At 43.9% G+C, this 24,279-nt stretch overlaps 2 protein-coding genes and 2 long non-coding RNA genes across 7 annotated transcripts; 2 read left to right on the top strand and 2 right to left on the bottom strand.

Annotated features, from left to right (window-relative positions):
* The first annotated feature begins 2,983 nt into the window (after positions 1-2,983).
* On the top strand, positions 2,984-6,736 carry LOC114870724 (uncharacterized). Of its 3 annotated transcripts, none has more exons than XR_003788414.3 (6): positions 2,984-3,425; positions 3,531-3,639; positions 3,832-4,241; positions 4,421-4,497; positions 4,582-4,683; positions 6,239-6,736. It is a non-coding gene; the product is annotated as an uncharacterized LOC114870724 (long non-coding RNA). The 3 variants fall into 3 exon arrangements; XR_003788413.2 differs by having other exon boundaries at positions 3,285-3,425; positions 3,964-4,241; positions 6,239-6,734; XR_005898713.2 differs by lacking the exon at positions 2,984-3,425 and having other exon boundaries at positions 3,502-3,639; positions 3,964-4,241; positions 6,239-6,734.
* Positions 6,737-13,615: 6,879 nt separating this feature from the next.
* Positions 13,616-15,449, bottom strand: c1d (C1D nuclear receptor corepressor). Its single transcript, XM_029127744.2, has 5 exons — positions 15,340-15,449; positions 14,922-15,063; positions 14,460-14,526; positions 14,270-14,325; positions 13,616-14,183 (listed from the first exon to the last, which is right to left on the bottom strand). Exons 2-5 carry the CDS (start codon positions 15,057-15,059, stop codon positions 13,977-13,979), a joined length of 468 nt encoding a protein of 155 aa, XP_028983577.1. The 5' UTR covers positions 15,060-15,063; positions 15,340-15,449; the 3' UTR covers positions 13,616-13,976.
* A 256-nt stretch (positions 15,450-15,705) lies between these two features.
* Positions 15,706-19,073, top strand: LOC114870682 (uncharacterized). Of its 2 annotated transcripts, XR_003788409.3 has the most exons (5): positions 15,706-16,015; positions 16,291-16,367; positions 16,601-16,725; positions 17,030-17,080; positions 17,416-19,073. It is a non-coding gene; the product is annotated as an uncharacterized LOC114870682 (long non-coding RNA). The 2 variants fall into 2 exon arrangements; XR_008692546.1 differs by having other exon boundaries at positions 15,728-16,015; positions 17,030-19,073.
* A 990-nt stretch (positions 19,074-20,063) lies between these two features.
* On the bottom strand, positions 20,064-24,251 carry dnaaf10 (dynein axonemal assembly factor 10). The gene is made up of 10 exons (XM_029175654.2): positions 24,127-24,251; positions 23,989-24,035; positions 23,723-23,918; positions 23,355-23,455; positions 23,004-23,134; positions 22,777-22,878; positions 22,478-22,593; positions 21,889-22,023; positions 20,692-20,789; positions 20,064-20,615 (listed from the first exon to the last, which is right to left on the bottom strand). Exons 2-10 carry the CDS (start codon positions 23,991-23,993, stop codon positions 20,408-20,410), a joined length of 1,092 nt encoding a protein of 363 aa, XP_029031487.1. The 5' UTR covers positions 23,994-24,035; positions 24,127-24,251; the 3' UTR covers positions 20,064-20,407.
* Between the last annotated feature and the right edge of the window lie 28 nt (positions 24,252-24,279).

Raw genomic sequence — 24,279 nt, 5'->3', positions numbered from 1 at the left:
TGGAGGCGTCTGCTCACCTGCTCCTGTCCTGTTCAGATGAGACAAAGGGAAAGGCAGAGTAAAGTAAGCTGAGACGGTTTAAAGACAGGATTCAATTGTGTTGGCACCTATTTGAATTAAGTAACAGCTTTTACTGTACATGTGCTGGTGTTCAACCATGTTCACCAGCCACACGTTGATTCTGTCAAATGGCAGCTTTGCCATCGGATGACGTTTTTGGGAAACCATGAACTGTCAGTGAATAACATCCTCAATGCTGCTGTGGTGGGGATTTCCCAAGCTGAGAAAGGTACAGTGGTCTTAGTGTTGGCTTTATGGCATGCAGTGTAGGAGGAGCTGATGAAAATGCCTTAGGATGTGTTTGGGAGTTTGATGGCAAAAGTAAATGTCAATGAATTCATAGGCCACCCATACATGCACACATTGTATTGTCTTACACACATCAAGCTAACACAGCTGCACAGCTACATTTTCAAAATCTGGATGAAATTAAAACATCTTTGTCCTAAATATAGATAAGTATTCACATTTATCTATATCAAATGACCCATGTGTGTCAATAAATAACTTCATACACTGACAAAGCTCACAGCTGCACATTTGTCCCTGAACTGGAAGACTTTCCTCTGTGGTAGACCGACTGAATCACACCACACACCAGGGAGAGCTGACCTTCACCACTGCAGCCACAAACATGACTTCATCAGTCACCTCCACTCTGCCGTAGGCTGGGTAGAAAGCAGAGGGGGGTGCACAGTGGACAGACGGAAGGAAAGCCAACAAAGGAATACAACTAAAGGATCCCGTGCCCCAACTCTGACACAAATAAACATGATCATTATAAAATAATTAGAAACAGGCTTTGGTGAATGGGTTTTGGCATTGGGCCCAATGCAGAATGCAATCATAGGAACAATGCATGATAACGGTCTATGTACGTCCAAAGATTATGTCACCATTATTAAAAATGATGGAAACTGTTTACATTAATTGATCAACTAATATACAGTTGTGGCACTGGCACCACAGGTAGAGTTTAGGCCACGCAAATACTGTAAAACTATCTGCTTAGACTCGCTATAACGACTTTTTTTACCTTCTAAGATAAGGAACCGTAAAATTGCTTTAAAGCCAAAGAACCCGCCCAAAAACAAGCTCAGCAAAATTTAGCTGAATGACTCTGCAGAAAAGAAAACAACAGATGGAAAGACATAACAAACAGTGCCAGTAATTGCTTCAAAAACACACAGTGCCAGTCCAGACGGCTTCAAAAAACTTTCAAAACCCAAAATATAAACAGGGTAGCTGAAAATATTAGTATCATACATTGTTCCAAAATGGATCATAAACTGCAGAAGGTTTCACTTATAGCCAAAATCATTATTTTATGGTTATTAGCAAATGCATCTCACTAATGTCTGTAGTCTCGCGATTAGGAGTTGTTGTATAGGAGTTGTTGTCTGTCCTTCCAAGTAAAAAACAAACTGGTATTACCTGACCTGCAGGGGACAAACTCTGTCCCCTGCAGCTACATTCACACGCACGCACCCACAAAGCAAGGCAGAGATTACGTTAGTGGCATGGAATGGATTCTCAGGATCTCCAGGGGGCAGTTTAGACAGTCGCGCCTTTTCCCCTGTGACACTGAGCCATCGCCACTGTCTGCTTCACATTTAAAATGGCCCCAATTCCCACTAACACACACCAAGACACTGCCGTGCATGTACGTGCTCACAGTGACATCGCCTGTTTTAGATTTCAAACACATGCATGTGCATGAAAACAGCACAAACATTCATCTAACACTAAATGACAAGCATGCCGAAAGACAGAAACGCGCGCGCGCGCGCGCACACACACACACACACACACACACACACACACACACACAATGCCTCTGTCCCTGTCTGACATTAAAGCTTCGTCCCTCTGCACCAGAAGGCCATTGTTTATGTAGATATAAACTATTGCTCTAATTACCCCATATGTAGCCCTCCAACACTGGAGCTCTCTGATGAATATTTAACGACTGAACCCATACACACGCGTATGCACAATAATAAAATGTATGCACAACATCAAACATTTCTTCATTAGAATTTATCACAAACAGCAATAAAATGCATCAGTCCCTGGTGATAGATATCTCGGAACTATGCTGGCCCCTCTGCATAAGAGTGCATTTGACTGATCTTTTTTGAGATCAGAATCACAAAGCAATTATTAAAATTCCAAATTTGTGACCTATTAACTAAAATAATACCTGCTACTCTGAACGTGTTGGTGCTGAGGACCACCCGATGGCACTCACTGTCGTTTAGATAAGAAACCTGCTTTAAGCAGAGACTATTTAGTTACGGAGCGTAAGGGAGGGAGTTCCACTGAACTCGCTGACCTTGGCTGGCCGATCACGCGTCACTGTCTAAGTTTGTACTCAACTTTTTGGACTTGTTGACTTGCACGGTAACTCCTCTCTAACGATCATTGCCCTTCCAGCAGTCAGGCTCAATGCTGACATCCAAGCAAAACCCCGCTGAGCTGCTGAGCGCATACTCTGGAACAGCTTAGTTATACTTAATGCATACAGTAGATGAAGAAATGCTCTGACTATACAAACAGCAGAGCCAAAACATGTATAGGCTGATGTTTGCAGCGCCTCTGCTTATAAATGCTTACCCAGCAGGGAGGACTGTGACATGGTGAATAAGAAGACCTGACGGAGGGTGAAAGCCAAGGTTTGGAGACGGGTATTAGAGGGTTATGGCAAGCTGCAAGGTGCCTCATTAGTTGGCATCAAAGAGGCTGATGACAGCTTCCTGTTAGGGAGAAGGAAAGTGGATGAGATAGATTTCACTCAGACGTGATGAGGGCAGCAAAGATTTACAAGATTTACTCCACGGAATATTTAAAAAATATATAGGTTTTCCAACTAGCAATAAGCATTTATAATTAGATGAGGTCAAATTTAACACAGCCGCCACCTCTCTCCGACTAATTAGCAATAAATGCAAATACATTCCTTCATGGCTATGATGAACAAACAGGGACGTTTTAGATAAGAAACACAAAAGAGTATGAATGCAGCACTTCGGCACAGTGGACGGTTTTTCTACGCTAATATTATTGTTAGCTATCCCCTAGCATAAATAATGCTAACGGTCCATTGGCTAAGTTAAGTAGTTTAAAATAAACACAAAATTAATTAACATTGGTGTAAACTTGTGCCTAAACATTTTCCTGTGAGGATGAAATCTGTTTTTAGTCATAGAGTTTGTATAAATACCCAAATAAAATCAAGTCTTGTAAAGATACACTTATCTAATAGCTAATAACCAGCTCTAGTAACTAAGCTAGCGCTGTTATCCTGTACTGACCTTTGACCTGCTCCTCGAGACCTTTGAGGATGCGCCATATCCATAATGTTGGTAAGAAGAAAACTAATAATTAGGCCGCTTGCGTCTATGATTTTACACAGTGGCTCGGCGCTTCACCGGTTTATCTGTATCTGCATGTACACAACGTTACCGCAGCTGCAAAACAAACACGGAGTCACTGGACGTTAGCAATCTACTGTCTGCTGAATTAGCATCAGCGCTAATCTGGTGCCATCTTCTCCACAGCCCCTAGAAGGTTCCGAGGGTAAGTACGTCACGTGCTTAGAATGTTTTTTTCAAAAATGCTTTATTAGACTTGGTAGTATCCACCGTAACAAACGCGTTTTTGCAAATTTTACTCCATTATAAATATTTTCATGTACATTAGTTAAGGAAGAAAATTTTTTTAAAAATCACAACCCACTGAAATGTTTTTTTCCATCACATTTCTGCTCAGGAGAACAACAGAAACTACTAATTGCATCAAACTATATGAAATATTGAAACAACCTGAGCAGTGTAACAAACTACAAAGCATCCAAAGCCAAGCTTCTGATCCGTCACCTTGTAACTGAATCCTACTCAACAGAGCTCAGCTGACGCTCCTCGCGCTGAGCCGCCTCAGGCAGAGCGGCGCTGCCTGCTCGTGGTTCTGTGAAAGCGGGTCAGACAAGCTGCGTGGAGTCACGTCGGCCCAGAGGCAACGCCAGGTCTGCCCGGCCTGCACCCCCACCTCTCCAGTGACCTTTCAGGCAACCCAGTCCCACCAGACATTACCTCTCTATTAACAGGCTCCTAAAGGATCAAAGACCTAAACCCAAAACACAGACACACAACAAGTGTACGATGCACACAAAAGGAAGAAAGGTACAAACATCAACATAAGTGCAATTCTATACAGACAAATTCCATCGCCCGTGCAGGAAAAACACATACACACATGCACACACAGGCCACATATAATCCGTCATACACCTGCACAGATACAAAGTCGCTTCAGTTACGTGTGTGTGTGTGCTGTTCTGTATAACTGTGGCTCAATCCAGTCCTCAGGCACAGGAGATGGACACGATAAGGAAGAAGAGGATAAGAGGATGAGAAGGGTGCCTGGAGCCATAATGAGGTGGTTTTCAAGAAAGGAGTCATCTAAGCTGCCAGTGTCTGTCTTGTCTTTTGGAAACGTTAATCCCCATCTCTATCCCGGCAGATATGATCCCTCGTCTGCAGGAATCCAGCGGGATGAATAGAAGCAGGTGTACCGTCTGGGGATTCTATGGCCGCCGCAGCGATTGGATTGCACGTTACGGAGGTGAGTTACACAGCGTTTCTTCATGGGCCAGCAGCGCGGTCGCGTCCACAGCTCTTCCTGTGATCAGGAACGCAGCTCTGCTTGTACCTCTGTAATATGTGGCCCGGGGTGAAATGTGAGCACAAGCACATGTGTGTGCGCCTCCTCATTATAGGCTTACAGATTACAAGTGGCTTCAACCTTTTCTTGAGGTCCTGCCATTGTAATGGGCTGTGTGACCAAGCTGGACACTGCCTTTACAGCAATTCATCATGGATAATATTATGCTTCTCTGCATATCTTCAGCTGGTCCGGCCTGGAGTGTTGTACAAAATATTGGCGCTGCGCAGCGTTGATGATTAGTAGGTCTGAGTAGCTCAGGGTCATCCACACAAGGCATGCATTCTTTAATAGCATTGTCAACGCTGAGCAGGCAGACACTGCTCCGCAAGTCAGTAAAGGCGTCGTGCCTTTAGTGGAGGATGGTGTCAAAGAAGCCGCCTCAAGGCCGTGTGAAGTACAGCTCACTCACTGGGGCTTTGAAAAATAACATCTATGGACCTCAGCGGGTCACGTTTTACTCAGTTAAAGCCACTTTGAGAGGATTACACACGTTAAACATGCATGTAGTTATCATATATTTACAGTGCATGCACTGTCAGTGTGCGTGCGTGCATGTTTAAATATATATATGCTCGTATGTGTACAGTGTGTCCTCCAGTCTAATCGTGGCAAGCAGCTGCCAGGGGAGCCAGTCTTTGGGTGGTCTCACACGCTCATCCATGAATTATTACCTGCTCTTCTGCTGCTGGCCTTGAAGAGCGCGGGGGTCAGGTTAACACGGCGCTCCAGCATCCACCTCGTATCGCCTCATACCCTACCATGAACTTTAAGACACGGGCCATATGGCAAGGTCAGCGCAGGTTAGATTTAGTTCATGACTCAGATTCAGGACTTTCGAGTCAAATAAAACTGGTGGATTCTGTTCATTTCAAACACTCGTCCAGCGTTTGTTTTTACTGTGAAAGGAGGTCACGCTGTGTGTCTCCATTTAAAAGCTCATTGACATTTCTTTTGGTGTTAAAGGTCACTCTGAGCTTCTGTTAAGGTTCTTAAATGCATTTTGGACCAAATTCTCCTGAACTACTTGTACCTGTAGTGTGAACGTCATCCCATTCTATAGTGTTCATTTGTTGCATCTTATATTTATGTTCTCATACTTACACAAAAGCGTGTCCGTCCGTCCTTTAATCATAAAACTGGAAGAAACTGCAGACTTTGTGCATTTGACTGACACTTGAGATGATAACGCAAACACACGCTCAACTAAAACACACACACAAAGCGTCACATGCTCCGTAAAACCAAACTCCACGGCAGGAGTTGAATCATCCTCTCTAAAACCTGTGGCGTCTTCATTTCCTTGACTTCAGCAAACAGGTTGTTCACAAAGTTCAAAGCGAGGAACAAAGACTTCTCACCACAGTCTAACTCATAGCAGCCTGGACACACAATGAAAACACTCACACTTAAACTGTTTTTCACCATCTGACATGAGTTGTTTTGACTCCATTAGAAATCGAATGGAACCGGGCTCTTGGCCCGCTGCTAAGGTGAACGCTGTGGCTTCAGAACCAACCCAGAGCGTGGCTTCGCACCAAAGCGTCCGCTGCGCTGCTGAGTATCATCAAATTCCCAGAGACACTTTTCTCAACGCTTCAGTTGCCGAGTGAGGTTGAAAGTATGACGCCGGGTTGCTTAAGGCCGGCGCTGGAAAAGCAGAGGGAAAGTGCAAAAAGCTTCTTGGATTGTATAAATCAATCGTGCATGAAAGAAGGCAGTGCAGAAACACGCGGAGCCGCTGTGGGTTCGTTCACCCCACGGTACCGGTGTCCAGCTCCGGGCCTCGCTGGGAGTGATAGCGTTGTTACCAAGCCAAGCTTTTATGGACTTTGGCCCTCAGTCTTGATGCGAGGCTCCCTTTACGGCAGAACCATTGTTTTTTCCCTAATGAAGTTTGGACGGTTTCGAAGCTAATGTAAAATAAAAGAGACTCAAACCCACACAATTCTAGTCTGTAGTAATGATGTTTTAGCAGAATGAATCGGAAAATCTAACATAAGTCTCGACTTGATTGAAACGCTGACGAGAATCATCCCTTGTCCTGGTTTTGGAGCCGACCCGGGGAACAGATGTTGTTCATTCTGCTTGGCTGTGCTGAGGAGGAGGAGCACCAAATCGTGCTGTTTTCAGCCCAAATAGCTCACGCACAATTACTCTGCCGGGGATCTGTGTGCGTTGGCACGTCGCTGCGCTTCCCCCTTTGTTTTCTTAATAATTAGCTTGTGTTTTCACAGGGGGTTCATGTGTGTGCGGGGAAGCCAGTCTTTTCAAGGCTACTTAATCTACTCCCTGGTCTGTCTCCCTCCTCCTCACCCCTCCCTAATCTCCTCCATTGCTTCTCCCTCACATCCAGCGTTATTTTGTGTGTCCTCCACAGTGAATGTTTTGAGACTCTAGTGATGATCAGTCTGATCACTGATAACAGTGTTACGGGTTGTGTGGGCGAAGGGGGGGGGGGGGGGGGGACGTACATTCAAAGGTGCAGTGTCCTGGTCCAGTTTTTTCTGTGAATCTGCACTCAGTGTCGAACGCATGGAGTCCCCTGTTAAACACACATCTGCTGTAACACGTGTCAATCAATGGCGCCTGTGTTTGAGCAGCGGTCGATGCGTCGCGTGTGAGTCGATCTCATTGATTCTCCGCCTGCCTCCATCGCCTTGACCCCGGCGGAATCTGCCTAAATGCCCCCCCTTGATTAAACCGAAGCGGGACCCACTCCCACGGGTAAAGACGCAGCTTCAGACCCCCCCACGGGCGGTGGGAGCGGCTCACACCTGCAGCGGCCGTGATAAACGATGTTGCTTTAAACTCTGGAGGCCGTCGTCTTTGGGCGCCGCTGTTTACACTCGATTGAAGGATAACGGGGGCCTTTGAGGCAGAGGCCGCCTCTGTCCGCCGCATGGGCCCTCCGTTGGCTAATGATACAATCTGCTTCGATTTTCCATAGCAGGACGGAGCGGCGCGCTGACGTTCCCTCCTCCGGTGGCACAGGTTGAATGAGACCGGCTCGCTGCCTTCAGCCCGGACCGCGTGCTCGCGCTCAGACACGCGAGCGGCCTCTTGGTGCTGCTCGGCAGCTCCTCTTGCCCCCTCCTCATCAGACGAGGCTCTAGTCACTCGTTTGTCTTTTAGGCCTGAAGCAACGGTGACGCAGGCACAGACTGCAGCTGCTCGGCGCTCAAACATTCCAAGGCTTCACGCAGCAGCAGCGTAATCTCAAACACACACACACATGCAAATGAAATGACACGGGTGCTCACGGTGACCCGCACGGAAAGCAGCCCGTTGATGCCCAGTGGGGCGAGCAGCGGGTTATTATATATTATATATATATATTAGATCCTGATTATGAACACCCGCGGCCACTGGCTGACTTTAAACCTGTGGTCTGGATTCGATGGATGAAACGAGGCTTTTATTAAAGTCTGGCTGCAGATGTCATTCACGTTTTCACTTTCTGGACGTAGACAAACCTGTGTGTAAATGACTTGAATCCTGTCGGTGTCAAACCGCACACAGAGAAGAACAAAGAGAAACACAGGAACTCGCAGCACCACTTTGAAAAAACAGCCCTTTTCCTTCATCCTCTTTGAAACGGAGCGAATCAAGCCCGCAGGAAAAGTTGCGACCAGAACAAATAGGCTCAAAACGGAGCGCGCGGCAGCGACCTGCTCGCGAGGCGGCGCGTTGCGCTCGTCATTCATCACGCCGCCGCAGCATAACGTGGGACTTCCACCACAATTACGCCTGTCATTAAACTCCGCGCACTGTTGCTGTTTCCCCGTGTGATAAGCGTGATTAGCGGCCAGGCGCGCGCTAATCTCCCCCGATCTGCTCTGCGGTGGAACGGAAGGAAAGGCTCCGCGTGCCCGTCAATGTGGCCGGAACCGAGGCCCGGACCGCTGTGTTGGACTGCCCCTGTGTGGCCGCTGCGGGGATCTGGGTCTGAGTCATGAATCAACTGGTATTAGTGGTGGGAGCAGCATCATCCTCTGCTAAAACTCCATTCAACATTAAGGAACATTCAAATTATTTTTTTGTTTTGTAACAATGTTGTTACATTGTTACAAAACATTGTTTTCCTTAAACACGATTGTTTGTATTTTATAATTGTGCAGAATTTTTTTACCAAAACCTACATTATTATTACTGTAAGAGTTTCAGACGATGCTATTTTTGATGTCCGTGATTTGGAATAACAGCATCTGCAATAAGTCCCAGTGTGAATGTGAGGCGGAGCTGCAGCAGCCGAGCGTGTGATCCACGCGGTCCAGTATATGGACACGCTGTTGCTCTCACAAGCTCTTTTACTCTCTCAGGCTACATCATTCACATCATCGTAAAAGTGGAGGCCCTTCATCACTTTACAGTACCCTGCGCTACCGTTAGCCCCAGGCGCTCACATCAAGGCCTTCCGCCCCTCAGGCTGTAAAGCCCAGCTCTGAATGAAGCGAGAAGAGGAATGAGAGGGATTATTGATGTGCCATAAACCCCATTATTTCACTGAGGGGGGGGGGCGCTGCCTGAGTCCAGCGCCGCCTCTCTGCGAAGGCGAACGGAGAGGAAACGGGAGACGCTGATTAGCGGCTTGTTTTGCAGTTTGTTTGCTCAGGAGCCCAGTAAACGGCAACAAGTGCGCGATTCAACACGAGTGTGTGAAAGTTTCCCAAAAGCCTAAAAGAACGTCCATCTGTCTGGATGAGTGGTTTATCAAGTGAAGGCTGCGATGACATCATGATTCACCCCCTCAAACCTGCAGCTCTGCACTAATGAAGACGTACGAATGATCCAGGGGTGGAAATAAGACGGAGCGCGCTCCCAGTTGACGAAGCAGTGTCACATCCTGAGCGGCACGCACACAAAACATCCCATAAAGCAACGCACATGCATAACATGACTCCACTATTTGCTACTGTACTGAAAGGAAAGAGATGGAGTGGGTTTTATGAGCCTGTCCAGCTGTCTGCATCCTCACACACACACTCCAGGAGACCCGTCCACACGGACCCGTCCTCCTGCAGAACCGGCAGCATGGCGCTCTTCAAAGCTCCGACACCCGCGCATGCACAGACACGCACACACAAACACACAGACACACACACAGAAACGCATGCACAGAAGCACACACACACACACACGCACACACGCACACGCACAAACACACGCACATGCACACACACACACACACACACACACACACACACACACACACACACACACACGACATCCAAGACCTCCTATACGCTCAAACCCTGTCCACGCACACACACACGGTCACACGCTCAGAATCCTGGGGGTGATCATTTATCATATGCGGAGGAATCTACAGACATGCTCTTCACGCTCGAGGCTGGGACTTAAGGCATTCCTTCGGAAATTTATGTCCAAACAGCTGTGGTCTCATCCGCCTGTGTGTGGACCTAAAAGACAACGCTGTCCCGGGAATTATGAGGGGAATCCAATCCATTACACACTTCCAGCCAACTCCTCCATGTGCCTATATACACGTGTGAGCCATTTTCTGTGTGTCTTTGTACACCCTCAGCTTGTGTAACGGTGAGCACTGCTTGCTTGCAGCTGCCTGAGTGTGTGTGTGTGTGTGTGTGTGTGTGTGTGTGTGTGTGTGTGTGTGTGTAAGATTTAGAGATGGTTTTGCGTTCAGCCCTTTGATGAATGAACGGTTGCCTCCAGCTTTATGCGTCGGAAGCCCATGGTTTAAAGAGGAAAAGCCCAGATTTCACATTGCGACCATATGGACTGTTATGCGTTCCCCCTAAAACGAGAGGTAAACACCAGGCCACAGTAATGGATGAGTGCCTCAAATGGCCACAGCACGGGTGACATCATCCAAAGCTGGTCTGCACCTGGAGCAAAGGGATGAGCAAACTAGTTTTATTGATGTTTCATCTTCCAAACCTCAGGTTTTTGTTGAAAGCTAATTGCATTTCTCACCGTTAAAGGTGCAGCTTGGCGCAAAGGACGACACGTTCTCAGTCCAAGCGACTTCAGCCCCAACTTGATTCTCTAAAATTAGCCCGTGTTTTCATTTCTAATAGTTCATTTGAGCCTGTTAGATGTCAGGCCAAGCCCAACGTTTCCCCCTCCGCAGATTAAACACACTGGCAGGAGGAAGGTAACGTAAAGGAGGGAAACTCAATGAAGTGTGATGATGATGTGATGTGTTTAGCGAGAACAGTTCAAGGCCTCGCTCTGCATTTTTTCACTATGCCATCACCTCAGCGCCGAGGCCCGCAGGGAGGCGGGACGTGTGGGGGACGGAGGAAAGTCAGAAAGGTGTTCAAGATTAGTGGAGCTGATCAACTCCTCCAGGTTTGGCCCTCGCTGTGTTTGGTAACAAATCAGTCAAAGTGCAGAGAAGCTAAAGAGAGCTTTGCTTCTTACATTTCTTATATATCTTATATGTATAGACAATACAAATCCTTTTTGCCCCCAAATATCACAGAAAGGCATTTTTTATTCCAAGGCAGCCTAATTTTATTAATATGCCCAAAAAACAGCAGACTGGAAAATGACAAAGACTAAACCCAGAGGAATCCAGGTCTAGTTTCTGTTGGTGGTCTGAGCCTCAGTCTCACCTGCTGACTGCTGAAAAAAGTCATTTGTCGCGGCGCTGCAGGGTGAAGGGTAAATATAAGGAAATCACTGTTATTGTGATTCATCAGCAGCTCTGTCAAACGTCGCAAAGCGAATAGAAAGTGGCACAAATGACTGCATGGAATTCCTGGAGTCCGACAGGATCACGCTGCAGCGTCCGTCCTTCACCCACTTCATCAAAGCCGATTCCAACCTTAGAGGATTACCAGCTATAGGCGACGCGCAACGTTTTACTTTTCCTCCCATCTTGAAAATAGACGTGATAAATAGATTGAGCAAAATTAAGTCTGAAAAATGACCCGAGTTCAAACAGCAAACTGCGTCAGGAGCCAAACCTGTGTCAGCTCTGGCAAATGAGTTTGATCACAAAGCGGAAAAGTCTATTAAGCCTGATTTATTTCTACTGAAACTATTTAATAACTAACTTTCCCAAGTGTCCGTAAATTATATTTATTTTTATATTTATTCCATCACGTTCTGAAATGAGCCACATTAACTGGAAACATGGATCACAGACAGAGCCAGTGAATGTGATCTGAGAGTCTAGATTCTTTCACCAAACTGAAACGTTGATAATTAACTTAAAACATGATCCTTTTTTAACATGTGCACTTAAGGAGTTTCAACAGTATCGTGATCAACAGTCACTTCCCTGCTTAAACTGTCAGATTACCTGACTTTATATGAGCTGATGTACAAACACAAAAGTGGGTTTAGTGAGTGAATGGAAACTCTCTGGGTCTCTTGGATTCCACCATTCGGTAAATAAAGCACTCAAACAGCAACTAGAGCAGTGTTTCCCCCTCATCCACGCCTGTTTACAGCGTCTGCTCACGCACGGTTTACCTGATTCTGACCTGCACAACCTGCTGGCTGCTGGAGACGGTAACGGCATGTGATGTGAGCGCTGCGTCCTTTCAGGAGGGAGGGAGGAAGGATGTGTTTGCTCCTTCATCTTGCCTGGGGAACTCATTTGGTCTGATGCCTTTCGCTCCACATAATCTAAACTTCCTCGCCACAAACTGCACACAAACAGCATAAATAAACAACTGCGGGTAACAAAGCGGCGTTTGGAGCTTGTTAGGGTGCACGGTTTCAACATGCGAGTTTGTTTGTTCAAATTTGCTCGCGCAGTGACCTAACTCCTTTATAGTGAGCACATGTGTGGAAGAGGGCGCAGGAAGGCGAGCGCTTCAGAGGGAAAGGGGAAAAAATCCATATTTTTCCAATATGCAGACGGGGCCGTTCATCAGGCAAAGTTTGACACGCGTCTTTGAACAGAGTTAGAAACAACAACTTGGTGGAAAAAGTAAAAGGATGGAGCAGGGTGGGTTGCCTAAACAAATGTCATTTCTGCATGGTGCTGCATGGACGATGAGAAAAGGAGAAATGATGAAAAGACGCATTCCTGGGTTTGTAACTCACTGCCTCACTGTTTCCTGGGCTTGATTAGAGGGACGCCTTGTGGGTACATTAAGATTAAGATCTTGGCTGTGCAGAGAGAATTACAAGTAGGAAGCAACACAGATGTCTTTGTCAAATGTGACATAGGCTTTTATAAAAGGAAGTCTCATTATCCGTATTATGGTCTGTTGCAGCCATGAGCTAAAGTAGTGTTTCTAATGTTTACAGTAGCCAGAGCTGAACTAAATTACTACCATGAATTAAATAATGCTGATTTGTAATACACATTGTTAATTAGTCCATAAGAGCAACCTCTCTTGCTTCTGCTCATTTCTTTTGCATTGATGGCCTAGATTTCAGAACAGCACTGCTATATTTACAGATAAGTACAACGACTGCACCAATATTTAGTTATTGCAGTATGGTCATAAGCAGCCAGTTTAGACAATGACCCCAGCAAATGACTCACCCAGGGAATGTCGTTGAGCTACTGTACAGTAGATGGTGCACCTCGTTAGGCACCAATCCCGCTACACTGCAAGTGATGTACTGTCACAACGTCTTTAGTGTTGACAGACATAGCTACAGCAGCAGCAGCAACAGGCAGTGATATTATACACGGAAAAGTACTGGTGTAAAGATTACATTTGCTCAGTTCTACCCAACAAAGCCACACTCAGTCAGGCATCATTTACAGCAATTCTGATGTGAAATGCAGGAAGATGGTATTAAATATTTTTACAGGAGACAAATTAATAAATGTGTCTTTCGTGCAACAGGAATCAATCAGGAGCAATGAACAGGCTAAAAATAAGTTTTGTTAGTATTTTTATAAAAAGCCACACCCTGAACTGAAGCATGTGTAAAAACATGCACAATGCTTCTATGATTCATAGAACCATTTGAACAAATGTCTTAAAATTGCTGCTTTGTCAGAAAAAAAGAAAACATAAAAACCTAAGTTGCATTATCAATACAGCATGCGAACCAAATATCTTTTTACAAAACAAACCATTATAGAATGTGGCAGTCACTGATAAAATAATAATAATATTATTGCATCATGTCCATCAAATTCACTGGTAAACAAGACAGATCATTACTAACGACATGCAGCTTTAACTCTGCCCCACAACGTGATGCAGACTGCAGCGTCAGCGGAACCCTTTCCTTCAGCGCCGCTTGGGACGCTTTGACTGTGGAGAATCAGATGTTGAGTGTGCTGCTTTCCTGGCTCCTGCTTTAGTTCTAGAATTTTTTTCTTCTGTATCATAAAGAGCATTTCTGACAAAGCGTGCCGCGGCGCCCTTGTCTAGACGAGCAGCTTTCTTTTTATCAGTGATCTCCTTCACTCTGTTCATGTACGTCCTTATTCGCTCCTAAAACACAGATCGTTTTATGACATTTGGACAATGTGTAAAGAGAAATATTTAATATTACTAAGGAAAAGTCATGTAGTACGTACCAATTCCTGTTTGATTCCATGTTCTCTGGGATTTACACCTTGCGTTACTAAATACACTATGAACGTGATCAAAAAGAAAGGCAGCTTGAGGTGAATATTGATTTTCATAAAAGATGCTTCTGATATCTTTATTTCCTGTCTGTTAATTCATTAAACGGCACATGCATATGACTAAATCCAGAACACTTACTCCAGAATAAGGAATTGAGAGTGTAAGCGGACATCAGATCCAGCTTGGCTTGATCCAGAGGATCCAGCTGTTAATAGAAAGCACTCAATTAACCATCAGATTAAAATAAATGTAATTAATTATTAAAAATTATAATATGCTCACTACTACACTGATTGGTGGGTACAGACTGTAGGGCATCCAACAAGTACCTTTTGTGTGTGTGTGTGTGTGTGTGTGTGTGTGTGTGTGTGTGTGTGTGCCAAGTCTAAGATGGACAGGACCCTGCAAACGCTTGGCAAAACTGGGACGGATAACAACACAGTAGTGTGAAATATGTCACCAGGGTTTTACACGTTAAACACCAAATGTGTGTATGTGCTGCCAGTGTAATAACCTGCCCGTTAAAACACTGTACTTTGCTTCTGTTCGTGTTGTACCACGGAGCCACGCCGGGGACTCTGCGTCTGCACAGTTCCTCACCTTTTGCAGCAGGTCGTTTCTGGGCATCGACATTAGCTTCTCCATCATGGTTTTAATAGAACAAAGTGAGAAGTCAAAGGCTGTAAGCTGTTCGTCTATCTCCTGAGGATAGTCCTCTGTGTTGGTATTCGCCTCCATTTCCCTGTAAAATAATCAAATCCATACGCTGTTAAGTTAGTGTGAGGTGCATTTACCATTGAAATTAAACCCACGCACGCAGCGATCATGTTAGCCTGGTGAAGCTAAAGCTAGCACAAGTAGCAAACACGACAGAAGACGAACGATTTCGGTACATGAACATTTAGTGACAATTCTTAATGCCTGAAGTAAAAAATGTTAACTAATAACAAGAACATAGAAAGTCATTGAAATTTGATGTGTACAATGCCGAGCGTTTATTATTTATCTTTTAACTTACAGCACGGAGCACGCTTTCGCAGACCGGAAGTGACGTTCCTAAACAGCGTCTTATCACACCGCTGAAGTTAGTTTCTGAATTACAGTTCCGTCCGTCTCAATTAAACTAAGGTTACATTAAATTTAAATTAGAATTATTTCAGTTTAAATGTTGCTGCTTTTAAAAATATTCTATGTGCGTGTACTAAAAGTAACGTTTCATAGTTATCTGTAATATGTAGAAATGTGTATAAAGCTACACATTGTTGGATACACTATAAAATTATTGAATGATGAAAATTAAATAAATAAAATTAAAATGAAATAATAAACAGACAATTACTCAACAATTAAACAACCAGATTAGAATATGTACAGTAGATAAGATGAATACAATTAATAATAAAAAACACGACGATGGATGGAAACGATGGATCTTTTATTTCTTTTATTTCAGGAAAATGCTACAATTGAGGCAATTTATTTTAAAAATGATGCTAGAGAAGCAATTTATACTATAGTTAAAACATTTTTTTTCGTCTTTCACGGAAAAAAGATGTAGCCGTTGGAAACGATAAATGTGAAACAGACTTCGTCACCGCAGTCTCTTTCTGCTATGCTGTACTGCCATCTGTTGTTTGGAAGAGCGAACATCTGGTAACAAAGACTTCTACTCGGCAATAAATACAGAACTACGAGTATGTATTTTGTCACAGCTTCCTTTTGACGTTTATACTTTAACAAAACATAGAAGTTACAGGAAATGGGGCAGACAGCTAACAGCTAACCGCTAACAGCCTAACAGCTAACGTTTGGAGACACTATGGGGGAGATTTCCGTCTGTTCAGCAGATGGCAGTAATTCACAGGTAGAAGCAGGGACAAATCGACGCCACTCACACTAGGAAGTGCTGATGTGTTACTAGCTGTCAGTACAGGCTGTTGCACCCTCATACTGTAGTTTTGTACTGCAGGCCCAGCATTCCATGTACAACACGCTGTGTGCTGCATACACTGGAGCTCCTGTTCATCAAAGCTCGCACTGGATGAGGTAAAGGTGAAACTAAAGCTTAGAGAGGTTTAGTGTTGACAGGGTGACTGGAGTTGCTTTATGACCTCCCAGGAACATGGATGTCACAATAATCAATAAATTAATTAGAAATTCTTGTCATTACATCACTGCTTTACAGAATTTCCATTTTCAGTCAAATGTTTCTGCCTCCACTTTAACTACAAAGCTAATAAACTGAACTAGAGCCCCTTTGCTTTCTGTACCTTACATAGGATGAAGCTCTCAGGCCTGGTTTCCTGAGCCTTTGATGTTTTAACAAAGGATGTGACAGTGTGTCTGAACTTAGGTCACACTGTCTAGACTGTTCATACAAACCCACAGGAACCTGGATGCAAAGGTCAGCGTAAAAGATTAATCAGGAACTTGCATTTGCCAGAATCACTGCTATCAACCTTGACTCTGCTTTATTTACAAGCCAAATCTCCCTTCGTGAGAACCGAGTGCTGGCTCGCAGAGCAGAAGTACCTTGTTTGTATCTCAGTTCACAACGTTATTTTTTGTACAGCTGTGAAGGTTTTATGGATGTGGTTTACAGGTGCAGAACATTTTCTGCATGTAATGGTTGTGAATTATAAACTCTGGGAAATCTCAGCTCATGAACTGTAAATGCACTTCAACTGTGTTTATCTCCATTTTCACAGAGATAAATTGCTACAAGAACCACTTTGCAGGAGACTAAACACAGTTTGGAGGTAATAAATCAGCAATGTTATTTTTTTTTGCTCTATTAATAGTGCCTAAAAGTTGCTGAACTGGAGTAAAGTAGAAGTTCAGTAAGAAAAGGAGACACTCTGAGTTTGTAGTGAGTGTGAACTCCAATTAGCTGTCTCACATATCTCCATTATGAAGGTGTGATTCAAAGAAACGTCTTAACATTCACATCGGTGTGTGAACCAGTGTAAGTGTGAAAGCCTGTCTCTGCTGCAGAGAGTGTGTGTGTGTGTGTGTGTGTGTGTGTGTGTGTGTGTGTGTGTGTGTGTGTGTGTGTGTGTGTGTGTGCGCGCTCTGTGGCGATGCGTGCGAGCAGCTGGAGTGGGTGCTGCTGGATGCTGACGGCGCCGCGCTGCAGAGGATGATCCAGCAGGGCGAGCGCCGGGCCAAGGCTGGCACCGACAAGCAGCTCCTCGTGGGAGAAAGACGCCAGGCCCTCACAGCTCTCACCTGCCTCAACCCCTGTCAGAAGCTGGTGGACACACAGGAAGCTAAAATACATCATTTCTGGGTTAGCATGTAGACGGGTGCATGTCACTGCCGGTGTTTTGGTAGCAATTTTGCTACATTTAGGAAATAGGAACCACCTGAACAGCTGAGCAGTGAGTCACTCAGGTCTGACACTCATGCAAATGGGCCTAATCTTACATTCAGGAGCTCCTGCTCCTCCACCTCCCATTAGGAGGGGCAGAGGTGGCCGGCCTCCAGCCAGGAGCCCTGCAACCAGGTGAGTCAAGCGCTTGGCAGACCTGCATCACTGTGTAACGTCAAGACATCAACAATACCTGGATGTTCCCGCTGGCAGACATGTAATGTGTTTGCATATTCTCTGCATTAGCACAAATTAATTAACAAAAGTGTTTCTTTACAGTGTAATCTCTTTTGGAGCGTTTGAGTCTTTCTGCAGAACCAGAGCAGCTGCTAAACCAGATGGATCAGTTAAACCTCCCAACTACGGTAAGAAACCTGTCAACAAGTCTGAACAGGAGACAGCACGGGTACGACGTCACAGTGACAAACCTGAAGTATTCTGACGCAAATGTTTATTGTTGTACCATTGTTGTGTCTTCTGGTTTCTATGTAGCTATTTTTGACCAGTTGACTCCCTTTCAAACTACATTTTTGAATTCCTTGTTATTTACAGCATAAGTTTCATTTTAACATTAAAAATTAGTTTTGTACAAAATTATCTATTTTGCCCAATTTTAGTCACGGGAGCAATAAATTGTAGTTTTCTTAGTTACTAACAGGGCTGTTTTGATGGCTTTCTGCATTCCAATGCAGCCAGGAAATATGATCACATGAAAAAAAATTCACCAATGTGTGAAATTGCAACAAAAAAACGTATTTGCAAGGCAGAGTCTCATAGCCACGCTATGCTGATGCAGCTGAGAGCTCCGCTTGGCAGAAGAACTCCTTACAAGAGGTTGTGGTTGGCACGATTAGGAGAAAGAGAGCAGAGCTGACTCCCAGCACCTCCAGCTGCAACAGAGGCACATTCTGTCAACTGTCTTTACCTTCACCACCATGGTGGTACCCAACAGGACACAAAGAAGAATGTGCTTCTTTGAAGCACAAAGCATAGGGAACCAGAACTCTGTGAAGGTGTGAGGATGAAGCTTGATGCAATTCTGTTCTACAATATGTGCAAAGGGGGTGAGAACAGACAGGGTTCTTGGTACCTACAGCTGTCAAGAAAACCAGCCACTGGTGCTTTTCTCCTGGATGTCTCTGCATACAATGCCTTCGTCCTGTGAAAATCAATCCATCACAATTAAGAATCCTCTAAATCCAATCAAAGGAGGGCGTCTCTGGAAAAGCTAGGCCACGTGACAGCGTGACAGTGACGCCAGCAATTGCAAGGCGGCCTTAAACCCCATGTTGAACAACTGCTGATGTCATTGTTGCCAAGATACACATGTCTGAATGAGGGCATGATCCACAGCCCTCCAGCAATATGAGAGGAGGGTGTGAACCGTGCAGCCATAGAAGAGGACTGACTACATGTTCCAGCTGTGGAATGACCACTCTGGCCCTAGTGTCTCTAGCAAACGAACTGGCATTTAAATGGTTAAATAATTCAAATTAAATTAAATTATATTTTATACTCAAAGAAAGAAAAGATCCTAGTTAACATATTTTATTTATGCAGTAAAAGTAGAAAGAAGGAATTACAACTTAATCTCATTGTTGCCTTATTTGGCCATGACACACAGTGACACACACAATGAGATTTTTTTGTATTTTGCTTTTCCTGTTAAAAAAATAACAATGCATAAAATAAATGTTTGTGTTAATTTGTTGCATATGTGGTATAACTGCTCTGTAGGACTCAAAAATCACCTTGGCACTAAAAATTTTGTTTAAAAGATTTTTTTCCAAGTGTTACTCATGTAAAGAAACTCGCATTAAAATGGTTAAATAATTTGAAAAATAAATGAATATTTTTTACTCAATACGAAAACTGATTCTAGTTAACATATTTATGCAGTGAACATAGCGATAAGGTGAGCAGCTCTGTTGCACAGAAATAGCTGCTCCTCCACATCGAGAGGAGTCAGCATCTAGTTTTGGATGGTGTGTCCCACTGGTAGGAGGCCCCAAGGAAGACCCCGGACGCTGGAGGGTCTATGTCTCTGGCCTGGGAACGCCCTGGGTCCCACCGGAAGAGCTGGAGGAAGTGTCCGGTGAGAGGGAAGTCTGGAGCTCTCTGCTTAGACTGCTGCCCCTGTGCCCCCAGGGTAAGAAGTGGAGATGGATGGACGGACGTAGCAATAAACCTATAAACCTAAGAATTCCAGAACACACTTAATGTGCCCATTTTGGCCACGAACCCTAACTGAGTGGCTGGTAAAATCAAAGTCACTGTTTTTCAGTGCATGCAGTAGCAAGCGGAGCTTTTTCTTACTACTTACTTACTTACTACTGATGTCATAACATTAGGAAGAAGACGCTGAGAAAATGTTTCATTATTACTTTTTCACATCACATTTAATTAGTAAAAAAGAGAGCCATTAAACAGTTTTATAAAAACTGAGTTGACCCAAACAAAACTCACCTCAACTGCTACTAAAACTCAAGAAATTAAATATGTTTCCAAAGTGTAAATCCAAGCCACAGGGTGCATGACTCATTTCTTTCACACCAGCAGAGGCCTTTTGATTTGATGAGAAAAATGTGATAGATTGTCTTAATAAACAACATACTAATGTAGTGAATTAACTTCACTGGATGAATCTCTGCAGCTGTTTCTTGCTTAGTCTTAGGCTGCACATATGTTGACCATCAGTATTTGTGTGATCTCTTGTTCAGACCACATTGAGTTTGGTGACAATCAGCACACGCACAGACTGGTCAAAACTGGAGCAAACGCACAATCCTTGCTTATCGGGGCTCCAGTCCAGGCTGGCGATTGGCTGAGAGGACAGCGTTGCATTCTGTAACAGGCTGATGGAGCCGGCAACACCCACATCGACGCCGTTTGAGTCCTTCTTGCATCTCTGAGCAGGATACTCACTGGAAATGACAAAACACATGAAATACTCAGCATGATGGCAGTTTACGCTGCGTTGACTGAAGATGAACTGCTTACTATTTCCAGAGGTGCAAGTTGCCTGCTCCCCCTGCAGTCATGAAGATATCTCTGTTTTGAGGCAAATGTCTCACTTGCCAGATGGTTGACTTATGAGCCTAAAACATGTTCCCAGAACAATTTAATTAGTAAAAGCAAATGCATCCCAGGAAAACAGATTGTATGTGTGAAACCAAACCTTTCAACATTGTTCTGGCTAGAATAGATGCATATTCTGAAATAATAACACATAGTGACATATCCAAAGAATAGCAACACAAATATTTAATTAAGGGTTTGAATGCATTTCTATTCACATGGAATAAATACCACTTCTCTGTCTAGTTCACTGAATTTAACCACAATCATGGGGAAAGCCTGGCTGACAGAAGACATTCACAGGGTAAGTCCCAGAAGGCCGCTGCTGAAAGGGCTTCCTGTTCACAGATTGCTAAACTGAAGCATATTAACGGAAGATTGAGTAGAAAAAGGTGTGGTGGTCGAGCTGCAGAAATGACCTCAGGGTTAAGAAAGTCGTCAAGCAATAAAGTCAAACCTTGGCAAAAACAGGAAAAAAAAATTGACATTTGCTCAGTGGTCAAATTCTGGTTTTATGATTAAACTAAAATGTTGCACTTAATTTGGAAATTGGTCCCAGAGTCAAACTGGTCAGAGGTCAGAATACTGTAGAAAGTGGGAGGTGGGAAACACCTGAACCAACAACAGAACAGAAGGTTTCTATCTTGTAGCAAGTTGTGCATTCAGACTCCAGCAAGATGACATAGAAAACACAGTGTGCAGTTCATCTACAGGTTGGCAATGAAATGATACAGGGTAAAGCTACACTGTCTTTAGACTTGTATCTGGTGGAACCCTGTGACTCATGTTGATTGCTGGGCAAATATTTAGAAAGCTACGGTTTCTCAGCTCTGAGACCTCGCAAACACCTGGCCAAGGTGGACTAATGCTGGTTTAAGCATGTTTTTCTTGCATTTTCCCACAAAAAGCCACGCTTCACTTTCCTCACTGGTCCAGAGTTGTGTTTGGCCTGTGTCACAGGTCCACAGAGAATCTAACAGAAACACTTCCAGCTGTGAAAATGGTCAAAATAAACTTATTTCCCTTGATACAAGTGTAAAAAATAATACTGTAATAATGACCTTTGGACAGTGACATCCCCCCCCACACAGGAGCCAAACGTACATGCGGCCCAGTTACCTTTTCTGAAACAGAAGCAAAGCCCTTGGTCGGGTGCTGCGTCCTCATGTCAAAGACGTGGAACTTTCCCTCCAGTGAGGTTGTCACCAGCTTGTTCATGTTGATGTCTTTCCTGTCAAACTCCACACAGCACACCTGGTCATGATGTAAGAGGCAATAACAGTCAATGCCTGAATTGCATGTCATCGCTCCACTGACAAATGTAATCTGTCGTTAAACGGCAAGCGTAACTAATTTAATGCAGTGTTTTAAACATAGGATGAAGAAAACATATTAATGTCAGAATTCCACTGTGGATTTGTATCCAGTCTAAATGATTCTGGAAAGTAAGTTACAGCTACAAATGCTGACTCCATTGCAAAAACAGTTTCAACAGTTCATCCTAATAAAAACACATGTTCTGGGTATGAAGGCTGTTCTTTCAGTTTCAGAGCTGATGCAGATAAATTATGCCGTCAGTTTAAGTTCCTCTCTGCGTCTAGAATGGGTGTAATTTCCTTGTGGTGGAGCCTCACCAGCTCCATGAATCCAACATTTATCAAACTCCACACTCACACACGCTAAATGCCACGGAACACGTTCACCTTACCCCATTTTTAATGTTGGTTTCCCATCGTACGGACATATTCCGCAGGTCAAAAAGCTTAATGTCTCCGTTGTCATAGCCAGCACATACACAACGGTCCTGATCATTGAAAGCATGACCTAGAAACACAAGGTCAACACATTCAAGATAAAAGAACAAATGTTAATTTTATATTTAACTTTCTGTTTAATCCACAGGCTGTGGCATAGAGCCAGGAGAAAATTCATCCATGTTATGTGTTTACAAAGATTTGACACAAACATTAGTAACATTCTTAAACTCTAACTAATGATTTCACACACCAAATGCAACTGTCCAGCAGTCCCTCTTGGTTTCTCCTTCTATAGGCTCCATGTTGGCCACTGGTGAATCCTTCTGTCTGGGATCCCACACTTTTACTGTTCCTATAATGCAGGAAACTATAAGTTTAGATTTCACTTCATTTGCTAGACATTCATCCCAAGATCAACTGATACTACTTTATGTGAATGCTTTAATATAAAGTAAATCACATCAAACATCTAATCACCGTCTCGGCTGCCAGTGACTATCTCGGGTGCACCATCACCGATTCCCAGGCCACCAACACCGTCAATACTATTAATTATCTCTTTGTGAGCCTTAGCAGTGTACACCGGCAATTCAGGCATCTCTAGATTCCTGTGGAAATAAAGCAAAACCGGTCCAGAGTCCATTTTAACACAAGTCTTTAAAAATAAAAATAAAAAGATTACATAACTGGCCAATACTTCAGGGGAATGATAATTATCAAATGAGTCTTTGGAATAGTCAGTTTAGAATTTAGGCTCAACTGTGAATTGTAGTCTGTCATTGTAATTAAAACCTTCCAATATTTAGGCAGTGAATGTGTCGAAAATACCATATATTGAGATTTCCATCAAAGTCTCCAGTTGCTATGTGTCTTTGTTGGAGAGAGGTCGCACCGAATGTCCCACATTTTATCGGTTTAGGTTTCTCTACCTGAAACACAAGGGGAGGTTTTAGTTAATTCCGAAAAAGAAAAGCAATGATCACGGTGAGCTCATATCTTGTGCGTTCTTATTTCTATCTCCACCACTTTGCTAGCACGATATGTAACTAGCTAGTTGGCCGTTTTTCTGTTGCCTGTTGCCATGGAGATCTTTGGAGGATTTCTTTTGCAACCATAGCTGAATAAGCCCGCTAACCCAAAAATAGGCACCATGTTACTAAGACATCAGAAGACAGGAAGGTTGACATGTCCCCCACCTCCTTGATGAGCTGTGCCTCTCCATGCTGTACTTCATAGATCTGCATCACTCCGGTTCCTCTTGCAAAGTTCCCCAGACACACAAACTTCGCGCTGCACGGAATCCATTTACTATCGAAAACGGTGTAGTTCAGACTCTTCTGGATGTGCGCAATAATCTGAGGCTTTGCTAGTGGCGATGACATCTCTGCCGATCTGGAAATAATATGTCAACGTTTCTAAATGTCTAAATTGAATGGCAAATAGATGAACGTGAGCCGCGGACCTCATCCAAAACAGTTGAATCCTTCCTCAAGCTGAGCGTACGGGTGCCTAAAGAGATGCCCGATGAAATATGTCCATTCACGTACACAATTTAATTATTACAATCAACAGAGATATTATGGAAAATATATATATTTACCATTTTAGTTCATTGTAAGAAAGAAATCCTTGTTTGTTGATTAAATTTTGATTAATATTCACTTTGACTCTTCGGGCGCTGATCTAGCTGTTTGGGTCCTTCGAGCTGCACGAGGACACCCTCATGCGCGTGTGGTTACAGAGTTCACTGTTG

This window comes from Betta splendens, chromosome 15, assembly GCF_900634795.4.
Source record: "Betta splendens chromosome 15, fBetSpl5.4, whole genome shotgun sequence".
In the NCBI taxonomy this organism is placed as follows: Eukaryota; Metazoa; Chordata; class Actinopteri; order Anabantiformes; family Osphronemidae; genus Betta; species Betta splendens.
The sequence above is the reverse complement of the archived record's forward strand: the minus strand, read 5'-3'. Positions and strand labels throughout refer to the sequence as shown.

Bases quoted from the DNA above. Each gene is read 5' to 3' on its own strand.
- c1d (XM_029127744.2), bottom strand. From the start codon at position 15,059: ATGGAGGCGAATACCAACACAGAGGACTATCCTCAGGAGATAGACGAA. The intron at 14,527-14,921 runs GTGAGGAACTGT...TTCTATTAACAG, and splicing joins GAAACGACCTGCTGCAAAAG to CTGGATCCTCTGGATCAAGC. The intron at 14,184-14,269 runs GTACGTACTACA...TCTGTGTTTTAG, and splicing joins ATGGAATCAAACAGGAATTG to GAGCGAATAAGGACGTACAT.
- dnaaf10 (XM_029175654.2), bottom strand. The intron at 23,456-23,722 runs GTGGGGGACATG...CTTGTGTTTCAG, and splicing joins AGGCACAGCTCATCAAGGAG to GTAGAGAAACCTAAACCGAT. The intron at 22,594-22,776 runs GTGTGTGAAATC...TTGTGTTTCTAG, and splicing joins CTGCTGGACAGTTGCATTTG to GTCATGCTTTCAATGATCAG.